At 58.2% G+C, this 14,550-nt stretch overlaps 4 protein-coding genes across 4 annotated transcripts; 1 reads left to right on the top strand and 3 right to left on the bottom strand.

The window, feature by feature from the left end:
- Nucleotides 1-95: 95 nt before the first annotated feature.
- Nucleotides 96-2,007, bottom strand: GGS23DRAFT_316906 (D-site 20S pre-rRNA nuclease). Its single transcript, XM_051512848.1, has one exon. The coding sequence runs from the start codon at nt 1,867-1,869 to the stop codon at nt 409-411; it is 1,461 nt and encodes a 486-aa protein (XP_051368124.1). The 5' UTR covers nt 1,870-2,007; the 3' UTR covers nt 96-408.
- A 1,166-nt stretch (nt 2,008-3,173) lies between these two features.
- Nucleotides 3,174-5,989, bottom strand: GGS23DRAFT_316941 (uncharacterized protein). The gene is made up of 2 exons (XM_051512849.1): nt 3,962-5,989; nt 3,174-3,901 (listed from the first exon to the last, which is right to left on the bottom strand). Exons 1-2 carry the CDS (start codon nt 5,837-5,839, stop codon nt 3,395-3,397), a joined length of 2,385 nt encoding a protein of 794 aa, XP_051368123.1. The 5' UTR covers nt 5,840-5,989; the 3' UTR covers nt 3,174-3,394.
- Nucleotides 5,990-8,198: 2,209 nt separating this feature from the next.
- GGS23DRAFT_316763 (high-affinity nicotinic acid transporter) lies at nt 8,199-10,540 on the bottom strand. Its single transcript, XM_051512847.1, has 7 exons — nt 10,188-10,540; nt 10,004-10,120; nt 9,783-9,943; nt 9,525-9,710; nt 9,149-9,447; nt 8,958-9,081; nt 8,199-8,896 (listed from the first exon to the last, which is right to left on the bottom strand). The coding sequence occupies exons 1-7, from the start codon at nt 10,422-10,424 to the stop codon at nt 8,398-8,400; spliced, it is 1,623 nt and encodes a 540-aa protein (XP_051368122.1). The 5' UTR covers nt 10,425-10,540; the 3' UTR covers nt 8,199-8,397.
- A 429-nt stretch (nt 10,541-10,969) lies between these two features.
- GGS23DRAFT_616056 (DszA family xenobiotic compound monooxygenase) lies at nt 10,970-13,310 on the top strand. The gene is made up of 6 exons (XM_051520757.1): nt 10,970-11,332; nt 11,393-11,459; nt 11,536-11,709; nt 11,760-11,830; nt 11,891-12,073; nt 12,149-13,310. The coding sequence occupies exons 1-6, from the start codon at nt 11,091-11,093 to the stop codon at nt 12,930-12,932; spliced, it is 1,521 nt and encodes a 506-aa protein (XP_051368121.1). The 5' UTR covers nt 10,970-11,090; the 3' UTR covers nt 12,933-13,310.
- The last annotated feature ends 1,240 nt before the right edge of the window (nt 13,311-14,550 follow it).

Below are 14,550 nucleotides of genomic sequence, written 5' to 3'. Positions count from 1 at the left end.
GCGGCGCCGCGTGCACAAGTTACGCTAGCAGAACTGGTAGAAGAAGAAGCCGCAGTTGGAGAGGAGGAGAAAGAAAAGGTAGGTACTGAAACTAGATGAATACAGACAGATACGGTGCGATATGCGCGGTGCGAGTCTAGGATCGCGGAGGGGCGATGCGTGGGGTTCGCAAGAGTGAAACGATATGTCGTCTTGATGGGCAAGGTTGGCCTCATTACATTCACAAGTAACCGCTGGCCTATGGGGGTGGATGGCGAGAGGGCTAGCATTGTAGTATCACGGGGGGTTTAGAGGCAATGGTGCGATTATAGCCGTGCTCATGACATCGTTTGCGCCCTATACAGGGTCCTCTAGACACGCTACGTACATCCGTAGAGACCCATACCCCTTCCCGCCGCTTTTTTTTTTTTACCTCCTTCTCGAATTCACATTCCGGCCGGCGCCGACCTTGACCCTGGCGCCGGCGGCGGGGCCCCTGTCGCCGGTCAGGATGGCGGGGAGGTAGTCGTCGTCCATGAGGTCGCGGGCGCGGGCCCTCCGCAGCTCGGTGGTCTTGCGGACGTACTCCTTCTGGTCCTCGGCGAGGATCAGCTCGCGGCCCCAGCCGCCCTTGCCGCCCTTCGCCTTCGCCTTGCCGCCCCCCCCCGGCGCCTTGCCGCTCGCCGACCCGTGCGTCGGCTTCGGCACGCTGTACACGTTGCCCCGGTTGTTCCACTGGAAGCCCCGCTGCTTCAGGTGCACCGTGAACGCCCCGCTGCCGTCCGTCGTGCAGCTCACCCGCGTCAGCGTCGCCTGCCCGCACCGCGGGCAGAACTGCCGCCCCGTGTCCCGCGTCACCTGGAAGCACCCGTGGCACCGCAGCGCCCACGTCTTCACCCGCGTGATCCGCGCCAGCCCCGCCGCCGACACCAAGTTCAGGTTCATCCGCAGCGCCACATTCTGCATCGCGTAGTCCGCTGTCAGCAGCGCCGCCTGCAGGAACCTCTGCGCTGCCGGTTGCTGCTGCCCGGTTGCTGCCCGGTCCCGATCCTGGTGTTTCTTGAGGTTCGACGGCGTGATCCAGTCACCGCCACCATCGTCATCCGCGCTATCCTCTTCCGTCTCGGCTTCCCCCTCCTCTTCGTGTGTCTCTTTTGCTAAATTCGTCACGTCGTCGGGTATAGTATCACCCGTTGCTGGCGGCAGCGATGGTTCTAGAGTTAGAGAGTCGAGGGCTTCGGTAACTGTCTCTGGTTGTATCGCTGGCTGCTCTTGTGCTTCAGATGTAACCTCTCCCGAAGGACCGTTCTCTGCGCCTTGCTCAGATTCTCCCTCAATATCAGTCAGCTCTTCCACCCCTGCCTCTTCTTCTTCACCCTGGGTGTCTTCTTGTGTCGCGACGTCTCTTTCTTCCTTCTCTTTCTCCTCGCCCTGCCGCGCGGGCGCCTTCCCGTTCAATCCCTTCTGTCCCGGCGTCTTCCTCAACCGCCAGTCGCCGCCGTTCCTCTCGCACTCGAGCTCGTAGGTCAGCGCGAGCAGGTGCAGATCCGGCCGGCTCAGGACCTCGAGGTCGCCGGTGCGCCGCGCGAAGTCGGCGACGAATTTGATGCTCTCCGGCCGCGGACTGCGCAGCTTGAGGAAGGGGAGCAGCGTCGTCTCGACGCGCGCCCTCGTCACGGCGTCGCGGATCTCGGAGATGACGGAAGGCAAGGTGTAGAGCTCTTGGGCTTGACTAAGCAGCGTGCTCACTGGAGGGTCATTCTTGATCAGCGGGCCAGTGTCGAGCACGAGGGAATGGACCGTCTTCGAAGAGACGGGGTTTGATTCTGTGGGCGGATTCGTTGGCGCGGCGTCGCCCGCGGGCAGTTTTGGTTCTTCCGGTGTCGACATCGTTGAAATGCGGTCTCGTGTGCACTAGAGCAGGCGAGTTCCGAGGATGGTGGGGTTGTTGCGCGGTTGTTCAAGGACAGTGCATTGAAATGTATTGTCGAGTAAATTTCATCGTGGGGCACCAAAAAGCCTAGGCGGAAAACCACGGCAGAAACCCCATAGCGGGATTCCCTTACATAAGATAAAGGCTATCCACCGCTGGGTATTACCTATGTACCTATACCTCCGTCATATCGTATATCTCGGCTTCTCTCGGTGGCTTCGTCGCCTTTTTATCATTCCTTTATCTCATGCATTACTTCCATGTCCTGTAAGCACCTGGACCGTCGTCTTCTCGTAATATATACGCACATATACCTATGCAAACGTACAGCGGGGGCTGTAGTCGCATAACCAGTTCCGCCCACCGGCTTTTGATGGTCAATCATATGTCCGAGTCGCGTTGCCTGACACGGCAGCCTCGTCATCGTGTGTACTTCGCCCCTGCGTTGCGCATCGAGGAAGACATAGACTGGCTGGTACCGCCGCTATCGCTGTGAAGACCGTGAGGCCCTTGAGATGGTCTAGGCAGTTTCCCGTAGATAGAGGCCCATCCTTTGGCCTTCTTTTTGATAAATGACAGTAAATAAACCCTAGACCGGAAAATCGGGTAAGCTGGCGTACCTCGCGGTATCGATGCTCACTCTCCGGGACACGAGTTTTGCAGAATTCAGGCGCGAGCTGTCTCGCTCCTACGACCCACCATAATTCGATCGATCCGCGTTTGAAAGTTGGGGATGTAGGTGGTGGAATAGGATATCGAGCGCTCACGCGTAAGAATCAGTCCATCTGCTGCAGGGTGAGCAGACATGAATTGGCTCAATAGGCAACAATCATCCGGATACCCAGGATTACTAAAGCCAGATTGGACAATCCGCCGCCCTTGGCTCAAAGGTAAGATTGCTTTCAGCCCCGTGACCGGGCAAGGGGAGTTGGTTCGCCCCTGTGAATTTCGGGTTCTCATTGCAATGTACCGAGGGACAGGACCGCATCGTATCTGGGTCGTGGTAAGCCCTGCAGGTGCTTCCTTCGGAGGTTGGCCCATAACAGTATACGGGTCGACGGTATAACCTAAGACAAGGTCGCGAGCAAAAAAAAATGATCAAAAAACCTGAGTTATTTAGTACTCGGTTTCTCGAACGCCAAAGCGCAAGCCCGAAATGGAATACTGCATTCTTCTAGAGTATTGTTGCCCTCATACTCTAGGGCCGCGGTGGTAGTGACCGCGGATAATAGCCGACCTGGCCTCGGGACAGTGAAGAAGAGCAGTGCCGCTCACCAGAAGGGGAACAGGGGGAGGGGGCGAGGGGGCGTCGACTATGATTGCCTGCGTCTCGCCGACCCTTTCGGATCATCCCTCCTGGCTAATATGGGAGGATACTGAAAGGGGCGGCCTGCAAGTGTCATCACGCATGAGCGCCACTGAATCCCCTAGAGCGTCGCGGATATAACAGCAACATATCACTTGTCGCAAACGTGAGGTTTGTCAGACGGTCGCCTGGGAATATTCGGTGTTCAGCCAGTCATTCGAGAGCCAGGACCCCGATTCCAGCCCGCTGTTCCCGAATGATTCAAAGTTGAAGTCGAAGCCGTCCATGGCCCCTTCGAAGGCATTGTTATTATCGACTCCGTCGGGCGGCAGCACAGGGGGTAGATTCTGCTTCGCCATGTTGAAATCGCCGATTGGCGCCGTCTGTAGGGGAGACCCCTGGGCATGCTGTGGCGGCTGACGGCCGACGGGATGCGCGATTGACGTGGACATCGAGCTTCCCTGCGGCTGCGGCGAGGTGAGATGTGTGGGAGACAAGATAGGCATGGTACCGAAGCCACCTTCATCGATAACCTGCATATGCCGTGGAAGTGTATTGTGATTTGGTATGACATGCTGAGGCGCAATACTGTGTTCGGCAGGGCCGGGGGCCTCCTGGCTGCCCGGGGTGACGCTCGTAGGCGTGGAGAGGCAGCGAGCGATCAGCTTCTCGAGATCGGCAACCTATAAAAACACGCGTGTTTAGTCGAGTCTCACAACATATCTCGAAATTGGGGGGCTTACAATGGCGGCGCCGGCTGGAACGTGATCCATCGACTTCACGATCGTCAGGCACCTCGTTGTCAGATCCTGCAGCTCGCTCGACGTTATCCCAATCTCGCCATTATTCGTCTGGTAGACGAAGAAAATAATTCGTGCGCATTGATACGCGCAGGCTGGCAGATCGAGGTCGGTGACGGGCAGGCCGCCGTCGAGGGATAAGATGAGTTTGAAAATATCCGCCATGGCCAAGGCATGTTCGTAGCATTGGCGAGCGCAGTACGCCGCGAACTGAGGGTCTAATCGATTTAGGCCCGACTGGGGCAGGGCCTCTTTGAAGCCGGGGAGAAATATCCGGTAGAGATCGCAGTGGCATTGCCGCCACCACACGTGTATCATGATATAAACGCATAGCCGCGGTGAGTAAGCGCGCAGCTGTAGATTGCTCTCGGAGAACTTGAACGAGGAAGGCAAGTGATCGTTGAAGCCGGACAGCTCGTCGGACAGCACCTTGACGAGCTCTGGGAGTTGGGTGAGCTCGGCTTCGGGCATGCCTAGCACGTTCTTGGTGCAGTACAGCACTCGGCTTCTCATCCACAAGAGCCGCACGTGAAGCGCTAGTGAGCCGATGTCATCGGCAAAAGGGCGCGTCGGGACGGGTCGGAGGTATTCGGTGACTTGCGGCAGATCGAACTCGAAATTACGCTCGGTGCAAGGCAGCTGGATATGCATCGATTCCGACGGCATCAAGGTAAAATCCGGGCAGCCGCCGTTGATGCCGGAGTCGATGGTAATAAGCGCCCACATCAACCGCCTCCGGGACTCCCTAGCGAGGAAGCAAAGGTTCGGGTTCTCGTAATTCAGCCGCAGGGCGTAGGCGAAGCGCGTTGCCGTTGCCGCGAGCATGAAAGCGGTGGTGAACTTCTTCGACAGCATCCTGTGCTTCATGACCAAAACGAGGGCCTGTATCTTGATCGTCGACGGGTTTTCGAGGTCCCGAAGTACCATGGCCTGGCATTCGTCGACGCATCTGGCGCCGTATTCGCGCGTGCCAGGGCCCAGGTCCATGAGCAGCGAGGTAATTCCCACCAGGGCGAGAAGCAGCGCCTTATCCATCATACCAGCGTGGTAGCGCTGCATGAGTGAGGCGCGATGCAGGAACGAAAAGATTGGCACGTGATGGATCTGGCGGAAGAAATTGCCGAAGGTCCGCTGGGTTAGGGCCTCGTCGGGAAAGGTGAACCTGAGAGGAGTATTAGTTTTCACTGGTAGTCTAGACGAAACCCCCTCGTCGAGCGCATACGGTTCCCGATTCGGCGTCGCACCCGCCAGCGCGCCGTTGGATTCGAAATGGTGGTGCTGGTCCGGGCCATCCTGGGAGCCGCGATGCGAGCGCTGGTTGTCCTTGCTGGTCATGATCCTCTTCTCCGGCGGCTCAGACGATACGGACTCGAGCTCGGAGTCGGTGGTGCCCGGCTGGGCGGACTGGGGAGCGGCACCGGCGCCGCCCGACCGCTTGGTCGGCTTGTAGACGCACTCGATGCCCTGGGCTTGGCATCGCGCACACTTGGGGGTCTCGCCGCTGCACCGGGCCTTTCTGGAATGGCAGTTGGCGCAGGCCAAGCGGACGCGCCGTCGAGGGAGGGCGAAAGCGGCGAGAGTGTCGGGATCCTGGTTCGGCGACGCGCCATCCTGAAAGGAGCAGGTGAAGCCCAGGCGCTCGCAATTCTGGCAGACGTCGCGGCGGCCGTCGCAGCGCACCTTGCGGACGCGACAGGGAATGCAGGTCTGGCTGGACTTCTTGGGATGTCGGTTGGAGGGGTCGGCGGCAGCGACGTCCGCTGCGGCCTCAGCTGCTGTGTCGGCGGCAACCATCTGGACGCTCATGTCTTCCATATCCATTCTCCGCGATCCTGAAGCCGGACATGAGCGGTGTCGGGGACGCGGCACGAGCGCAGGGAGGGGCCAGAATGCGGAGCGCGGACGAAGGGCAGTGTCTTCACAGAGGGCCTCGCTGCAAGAAATGGCGGTATTGCGTTATTGCCGATCGTGGACATGATACGCTGTCGGAATCGCAAAACATGCAGAGCCTTGATTTGGTAGAGAGAGGTCTTGGTAGGAGGGAGGGAGAGGGAGCGAGAAGAAAGAGAGAGAGAGAGAGAAGCATGAGGCAGGCAGGTAAGTTTTAGCAGTTGACGGGCTGTCACGGGCTGTTACGGGCTGGGCTTCTGCCCTTGGCGAAACGGGACCTGGCGCTGGGCTGTGACGGGGACTGGTGGGAGTTATTATCACGCTGGGGAGGCGCTGGAGCGGGGCGGGGTTTTAGCGGCCATTGGCAGCGATACTCGTACAAATTTTACGGTTCGGCCGTTGGTGATAGTGCTGGGCTGGGCGAAGGAGGGGGGGGGTTTTACCTGGGTACATATACCTACCCACATACCGTTTCGGTGCGGCGGCGCAACGACGGTGGGAGACGGCACATACGCGACGACGGGCCGTACAAAATGGGCCCTGACGTAGGCAATCGAGCGACCAGTGGATGCCCCAGTTGAGTTCGGCATCGGGTCTCTCTCCGCGCTCTCTCCCTGTCTGTCTGTCTGTCTGGAAAGGCTTCACGTCGGTTAGTTTAAGTAGTGAGGTTGCAGCACCCGAAGTACCTACGCAGGTACGTTTCGGTACCCGTCAAGGCCAGCAGCTGGTCGCCCACGGGCCGAGTCACACCACTCGCGGGCTGGTCGTTGTCCACTAACGGGTGGGCCTCGACAATGGCCCATTCGAGGGTCCTTGTAGGTACCTACATACCTAGCTACCCAGGTATATAGGTATGTGCCTCATATTCCCCAGAGTCATCCCTCGAACCATCTCCGTATCGGCGATGACTAGTTCCCCTGTGGACTCCCCCCCCTGCTGCTGCTGCTCTCCCGCTCTGGAGACAGGTTTGAACCGCGCCTACGTCACGGGCGAAGGTAACGAACGGTGCTCTACCTTACCTCCTACGTGTAGATGTACGCATTGCGCATGCATATGTATCCACCTATAGCTCCCAGTCAATTGCACATTAGACAGCACCCAAGCCACTACGGACAGTATCGCTACTACGCCACTGCAGAAAGGGAGCGGCTCCGTCGGTGCGTGAAAAAAAAAAAAAAAAAAAAACACATCGCATCTCTGTTTATCAGCGCAAACCGACCGACCGACCGCCCCCGGCCGCAGACACCAGCGTGAGGTGCCTACTATACTCGACCTGTCAGTTGCTCGTCCCCCTCTGGCATTGTACCTAGACCTTGTCTTAGCTTGGCAGCTAGCCTTCTTCCCCGGGCTTCCACAACTGGACCAACTTGGGCCGTTACGCGAGCACCGCAGCCACATACCTGGGTGCCTACAAAGAGAGACATGCATAACGCCTGCAGCCCGCGCAACGCGCCAGCTGCGCATCGACGGTAGGGATGGGAGTGCGACGACGCAATCCATGTGCCACGCTCTTAGCGCTGCTGTGCCTGTGTGCTGTAAGACGGCCGGCCGGTCTGGACTGGCACGGCAGCCAAGCCAGAAGAATTTTGCCAAAGTCGCGCTAGGAGTTAAAAAAAAAAAAACTTATATCGGAAGTCGAGACGTGGTGAGCACCCTTTCTCCGTCCCCGTCTCGCGCGCCCAAGGATATCCGATGTCGATGCCTCGCACGTCCACGGCGATCGACTGCATATTCCCCGCCAGCTCCCCCTCCACCGGTCCCGACAGCCGAGCCGCCGGCCGAGTCCCATGCCCCGCCGGCGCGGGCGGTTCCTTCGCACACCGATGTATATAATGCTACGTAGACAACTCGACATCTTGCCTACCAGTGTACTAGTGCTATATACCGTCGCAGATGTCTCGCAAAACTGCGTCCCCCCCCTTCCCCCGGCAGTCGTCTGCCTACCAGTACCCAAGAGACGAAGTTCAAGTGGTAGAAATGAATTCCTTCTCTCAAAGAAGGGTCGGACAGTTGGGTTCGCGTAGCTGGGGAGCGAGAAGGAGGACGTTCCACCAGAAGCAGGTTTGCTAATCGTGGAGAAGAGACACTTCATCGGAGCTCACAGGCACATTTGCGCATTCGATGAATGTTTGCTAACTCCGGCCAAGCTGGGACCCAGAAACCGTACGATATTATCAGTCAGTTGTCATAACCATTTTGTGATACGAATCGGTCGCGATGCAGGGCGACACAGCGTCTCGCAACTCAGCACGAGCGGCAGATAACAACCTGCTACGAAGTACCTGCAACCTATAGCGGGGTATCGTCACTTGTGCCTCATACAGCTAAACATGTGCGGCACCTGTTCTTGTACACAATTCTTCTCGGCGCACTGCGGTAGTTACAACACCGCGGCTTTCATTCAGTCGGACGAGTTAGGTAACGGTACCAGGCTCGGTCTGACGCCCCGACCCTCTTTCCCGGCCGCCCCGCCCGTCGTGCGCCCGCGTCTACACCTCGATGACGCGAACATCCTCGTCGCCGCCACGCTTGGGCGCGCGGCCGAACAGCCGGGGGTCCTCGCGGGCGGCGACGTCGGGCCCGTGGAAGACGCGGCCGTCGCGGCGGGCGGCGCGGATGAGGCGGCGGACGCGGCGGACGTCGCGCTCGGTCGCGCGCGTGAGCCACCACGTGCCGAGGTTGGCCACGAACGCGGCCACGGTGCCGCCGGCCGCGATGGCGAACGACGGCTTGTAGCCGCTCGCCGCCCAGCGCTGCTGGAACAGCTGCGGCGCCGTCACCGTGCCCACCTGCCCCACCGCGTTCTGCAGCCCCAGCGCGAACGCCGTCCCCGTCGACCCCCGCAGCGTCGCCGACCGCCACGCCCAGAACGGGATGAAGTACGCCTGCGTGAACATCGTCCCCAGGATGCACGCCACGTACAGCCCCACCCGCGAGCTGATCGTGAAGAACAGCACGAAGCAGATCACCATCCCCGTCAGGATGAACCTGTGCTCGCCGCGAGCCAGTTAGCGCTGCGCTGGCTCTCGTCCGGGGCGTGGTTACGTACATGATGTAAAGCGGCCGCACGATGTAGGCCTTGCTGATAAACCACGCCGAGAAGATGAGCGCGATGATCGCCGCCACGGCCGGGGGGATGTTGAGGAGCTGATTCTTCGGAAGCGTTGCGAAGCCTTAGCATTGCAAGCAGCGTCAGCCGTCGACCTACAACCAAAAAAAGGGACGATAAACGGGGCTTACCCAGGTTCGTGACAATGGTTGGGAGATACCAAGTCAACGCGTAATTCCCAAAGTTGACCAGCATCTGCGAGAGCATGAACGACCAGATAAGGGGCGACTTGAGCGTCGCGATTACTTCCTTCTTGGAGAAGAACGGGTCGCTCGTCATCGGGGCGTGCTCCGGCAGCCGCACCTCGATGAACTCCTGTTCTCGCTCGGTAAGCCACCGGTTGCTCCTCGGCGACTTGGGGTAGTCTGGCAAGAGGGCGAAGACGGCGCCAGCGAAGAAGATGGTGATGACCCCCTCGATGAGGTAAACCCTTTCCGGACACGTTAGCCGAACGCCGAGCCCCCCTTTTTCTATTTTATCCTGGGCGCCGCTGGGGTGCTTGCTTACCAGCGCCACGCACTGAGGCCCCGCGCCCCGTTCATGTAGCTGATGCCGTAGCAGAGCAGAGACCCGACGATGTTGGAAAACGTTTGGATGGTGAAGAACCAAGCCACCGGCTTGCCCATCTCGTCGGTCCGGTACCAGGCCGACAGCTGTGCCATGACCCCGGGGAACATCCCAGCCTCGAACATGCTAACCGGCGGCAGAACGTCAGCCTGATATCACATCAACGAATATTCGTCTCCGGTAAAGGGGCCGTCTTACCCGAGGAGAAATCGCAGCGCGTATAGCGCGTGGCGATTTTGGACCGCAGCGTGGCCGGCGACGATGATGCCCCAGCACAAAAAGATCCGAGCTTGCCACGCGTGCGGGCTCATCTTCTTCAGGATCAGGTTGCTGGGCGCCTCGAAGAGAATGTAGGCGATCTGTCCGAGGTTAGCCGCGGTATCCGCACGTCGAAATGGCATGTGCCAGTCGAGCCATACGCCGTAGATGGATTGCACCCAGTTATACTGGTCTGCCGTCATGTTCAACTCGGCGATGATATTAGTCGGCTCGCCAACTTGCAGGACCTTGACATTGGCTGCATTGTTGACGTCGATCTGCTGGATGTTAGCGATGTCCGAAAGACAACCCTCCTCCCCACCCTTTCGGTTAGTTGCGGCTGACCTGTTTGATCATGTACATGAGGCCGATGAGCACGAAGAAGTGCTGGTCCACCTTCTTCATGATGCTCCGTTCCTCTTCGGCGGAAAAGGTCGCCAGGAACCTCGACTTCGCCTCCGCGTCGTCACGCAGGCTCGCCTCGCCGGCTCGGGCAATTGTCGCGTGGGCATCCCTTCCGGCCTTCGGGGTTGCATCTTCGCTCGCGGCGACGTCCGCCACAGATGCCGAAGAGGAAGTCATGCTGGAGCCTCACAAAAATGCGACCTCGCAAATTGCACATTGCGGCCATTGGGTCTCGTAGAGCCGCGACAACTCAATAATTATAGCAAGATTCGCGGTCCGGCGGCTTTTCGGCCTGGCAAGGGCCCTGGTCGGTGTTCCGATAACCGGCTGTCTTCTTCGGCGTTCGTGTGGTCGCCTTTGGCCTGCGGCGCGGTGGCGTGCTTGATACGAGAGAGATCATCGCCCCCGCTCATGCGTTGGATCGGCACGCTTTGGGCTGATGGCATGCTGTCTGCAGAATATGGCGACAGCGCGGGGTTACGTGTGACGAGTTCGTCTTGCATATCTGACGGAGTAATGAATCCGGCATTTTGAAGCTCATGATACGTTCTGGACGAGGAGTCGATGCCAACAAGTTCGACAACATTTCTATGCGTCCCATCGCGTCCTGGTGCGGGAGAGGACGAAGATAAGAGAATGGCGAAATCGGACCCCGGATTGTCACCACGGAGAGAACGTCGCAATTGTGTACCGTCAAGGCTGGCACAACGAAACGGGATTATAAGATCCATCCAAGATAGAGTTGATATCATGAATTAAAATATAAGAGTTATGTCGGCGTATTATCCACGACGCGGTGTTTGATCTAAACATTCGAATGGTTTGAGTGGCCTGTCGTTCGCCATGGCATCGTCAGAAGCAAATCAAGAGATTCCATCGAACGGAACCACAAAGAAACAAATCGTTCTCAATGGGTTTGATATGTTCACAGTTGGCCACCTCTCCTTTGGCCAATGGAGGAACCCCACGGACCGGGCCAAGGATAAGCGCCGGGACTTGTCATATTGGACAGACCTCGCGAAACTCCTTGAGAAAGGGGGCTTCTTATCGCTTTTTCTTGCGGATACGTACGGCGTCTATGATACGTGAGTCGATCGACGCCTCTCGCCAGGTAGCGTGCTGCTAACGATGCTGCGGCGCTGAAGATATAAAGGCAGTCCCGAGCCTGCTATCCGGACGGGAAGCCAGTGGCCGATGGCTGACCCCGTAATTGTATGTTGAATCTTGCTCGCACGATGGCCAGGACGATGGAAGCGGTCTATCGCTGTGTGCCTGACGATTTGACCAGCCGGTGTCGGCCATGGCCGCAGTCACCAAGAGACTCGGATTCGCCGTGACGACTTCGACTTCGTATGAACAGCCCTACGTAGTGGCGAAACGCTTCAGCACCCTCGACCATCTGACCAAAGGTCGTTTCGGCTGGAATATTGTGACGAGCTGGAAGGAGTCGGCATCGAGAGCGGTGAGCGGCTATGCTCCGCCTTGTAGAACTCCCTAGCTAATTCTTGCAAGGTCGGGCTCCCATATGTCGAACACGACAAACGCTACGAGATTGCGGATGAGTATCTGCGGGTCCTGTATAAGTAGGCCAATGACTTCCCGTGCATGATAATGGCCTCGCGTTGCTAATAATACCTGGTTAGGCTTTGGGAGGGTTCGTGGTCGGACACGGCTCTGCTCGAAGACGCAGAGAGCGGCGTTTACACGGATTATAAGCAGGTCAGGAGTATTCACCATCACGGTGAAAAGTTCCGCGTAGACGCCCCCCATATCGTCGACCCCTCGCCGCAACGGACGCCGGTATTATTCCAAGCAGGCACATCACCGTGAGCATTGATAACTTACAAGCCCTTCGTTCCTCCCTGCCTTTGCAAGTACGAATTCTTAATTTGCGTGTCTAGAGCGGGGATCAAGTTCGGCGCGACGCACGCCGAGGGCATCTTCGTATCGGGGCTATCGCCGCACATCCTGGCCCCGCGCGTCAAGGCGATCCGGGAGGCGGCGGCGGCGGCGGGGCGAGACCCGGCATCGATCAAGGTGTTCGCGATGATCACGCCGATCATCGGGGCGGACGCGGACGACGCGCGGCGCAAGTACGAAGACGCGCTGCGGTACGTGCTGGTCGAGGGCGGGCTCGCGCAGTTCAGCGCGACAACGGGCGTCGACGTGTCGCGCTTCGACCTCGACCGCGAGCTCACCGAGCACGACATCTCCGCCATCGCGCGTGTTCACTCGGCCGTCGGCAACCTGCGCTACCAGGGCGACGACGTCCCGCGCCTCACGCCGCGTAACCTCGGCGTCGTCAGCGCCATCGGCGGCATGGGCGCCATGCCCGTCGGCACCGCCGCCGAGGTCGCCGACGAGCTGGAGCGCTGGATCGATGTCGCCGACATTGACGGCTTCAACCTTGGGTACGTCGTCACCCCTGGCAGCTTTGAGGATGCCGTCAACTACCTCGTCCCCGAGCTCCGCCGCCGTGGCAGGTACCCGCCCGAGATCCCCGATCACGGCGCGGACGGGTTGCCATCGACACCGACCTTCAGGGAGCAGATCTACGGAAAGGGTCAGGTGCACCTCAGGGCCGATCACCCGGGTTTCCGATACAAGTATGACACATACGAGGACGCGATAGCGCAGGAGGAATTGGCCAGGAGCGCTAAAAACAACGCCGAAACGATAACTTGACGAGGGGTTGCCATGAGAAGCAAAGCAATTATAGGTAGGAGAGACCATTACCAATGATACGAATCGGGTTATACGCGTTCTGTCACGTAAAACGTGGACGCCTACGATACGCTTTGCCGTATGTAGGCATATAAGGGCTGGTTCAATTACTACGTGACACGTTCGCATCACGAGGCTATTCTAGACAGCGCTGGATGCTTGCTATGATAGACTGGCTTTCGACCACGAAGTCGTTGCTGGTTTTCCTCCCTCGAGTATCGTGCTTCCTCTTCCGATTGGGACCGACAGAGCCGAGCGGCTGGCGCTCGTGAACGACTGACCGTTCCAAGTCCACAATCATAGGGTTTCCGCTGTGTATGTCGTAGAGTACATTCCGTTGCTCCCCGCAGAGCAACCTCAGTGCCTACGTAGCTCTCCCGATCTACGTAATAGTATTCATTAACGGCGCCGTTAAAATAATACGGCAGGATCAGGTCAGCCATCCCGAGGCACACCGGGACATGTTTTCCTTGGATAAGACGAAGCCGTTCGTATATCTTGCTCTCGTGCTGTAGGCGGGTAAGGTATCATTGCTCCACGCCTTTAGCTACGAGAGTATAGCCATAGGTCGATAGGCGCACTTTGAAGAGCGACCCTATAGCTCCGGATAGATAAAGCGGCGTGGCGTCGGCGTCGGGGCCGCGGTCTTGGGCGAGCTGGGCACGGGCAAGCCGTAGGAATTCCAGCCGATCGAGATGTCGATGTCCATGGTCGGCGACGTTGGGACATTTCCGACCCATAGGACCCCCGTTTGCTAGGCCTAGAAGGAATTTCTGGGTGTGTCACATACCAATTGAACCAGCCCTTGTATGCCTGCATACCGCAAAAGCGTATCGTAGGCGTCTACGTTTTACGTGACAGGGTGCAATATGGCCGGTCCATTATATCCACATTCGTCAGTACGCGCTGTTTCTGGCCTGCTGGAGCTTTGCCTCTGTTACGTTGCCCTTGTCCCTCTTATTGGCTGGCTGTGCCCGTCGTCGAGACGTTCCCGCGGGCGCGTTTAGACCGACGAACAGAGGGGGGAGGCGCCGAAGGGTGTTGGTCCTCGCTGTCTTCATCGCTTTCGCGTTTAACTGTGCCGTCGGCCCGTTGAATCAAAGCTCGCAACCTTGCAGCTTCGTCGTCCATGGCAGCGGCACGGTCTGGGGCTCTTTTTGTCCACGGCACTACCCGCATACGTGTGCGGGCATGTGGTGTTGGGGATGGATTGAGTAGAAGTTGGCTTGTGTTGATGGTGTCAGTTATATTAGTCCGCCAGTGTTTAATCAGCGTGGACGTACCTATCTTATCAGCGTGGGTGGCCCCTATGGCCAGGGGGATGATTGCCTAGGTAGCAAATACCTAATCCAAGTTTGTTAGAGCGCTAAAATTTAGGTACCTGCCTGTACGGAGGTGCTTACCTAGTGGATCCCAATGTCCTGGCAACATTAGGCACCCGTCTTAAGTACCTAGGCACCTACCTACCTGCATAAAGTCTTCCTGCCTAATCCTCTTTACGCAACCAGGCTTCTTTTTACAGCCTCCGCGTAGGTACGTACATCAAGCTTTTACACTAGCGGGCGTTTTAGATAGGTAA

Source organism: Durotheca rogersii (genome assembly GCF_024521655.1).
Source record: "Durotheca rogersii strain YMJ 92031201 chromosome Unknown GGS23scaffold_32, whole genome shotgun sequence".
In the NCBI taxonomy this organism is placed as follows: Eukaryota; Fungi; Ascomycota; class Sordariomycetes; order Xylariales; family Xylariaceae; genus Durotheca; species Durotheca rogersii.
The sequence above is the reverse complement of the archived record's forward strand: the minus strand, read 5'-3'. Positions and strand labels throughout refer to the sequence as shown.

What these genes read in the sequence shown, in the direction of transcription:
- GGS23DRAFT_316906 (XM_051512848.1), bottom strand. Translation starts at nt 1,869, where the DNA reads ATGTCGACACCGGAAGAACCAAAACTGCCCGCGGGCGACGCCGCGCCA.
- GGS23DRAFT_316941 (XM_051512849.1), bottom strand. Translation starts at nt 5,839, where the DNA reads ATGGATATGGAAGACATGAGCGTCCAGATGGTTGCCGCCGACACAGCA. An exon ending in TTCCAGCCGGCGCCGCCATT is followed by an intron (nt 3,902 to 3,961) that starts GTAAGCCCCCCA and finishes GTGTTTTTATAG; the next exon opens with GTTGCCGATCTCGAGAAGCT.
- GGS23DRAFT_316763 (XM_051512847.1), bottom strand. Translation starts at nt 10,424, where the DNA reads ATGACTTCCTCTTCGGCATCTGTGGCGGACGTCGCCGCGAGCGAAGAT. An exon ending in GGGTGCAATCCATCTACGGC is followed by an intron (nt 9,944 to 10,003) that starts GTATGGCTCGAC and finishes AACCTCGGACAG; the next exon opens with ATCGCCTACATTCTCTTCGA. An exon ending in GGCCTCAGTGCGTGGCGCTG is followed by an intron (nt 9,448 to 9,524) that starts GTAAGCAAGCAC and finishes GTGTCCGGAAAG; the next exon opens with GGTTTACCTCATCGAGGGGG.
- GGS23DRAFT_616056 (XM_051520757.1), top strand. Translation starts at nt 11,091, where the DNA reads ATGGCATCGTCAGAAGCAAATCAAGAGATTCCATCGAACGGAACCACA. An exon ending in ACGTACGGCGTCTATGATAC is followed by an intron (nt 11,333 to 11,392) that starts GTGAGTCGATCG and finishes GCGGCGCTGAAG; the next exon opens with ATATAAAGGCAGTCCCGAGC. An exon ending in AGGAGTCGGCATCGAGAGCG is followed by an intron (nt 11,710 to 11,759) that starts GTGAGCGGCTAT and finishes AATTCTTGCAAG; the next exon opens with GTCGGGCTCCCATATGTCGA.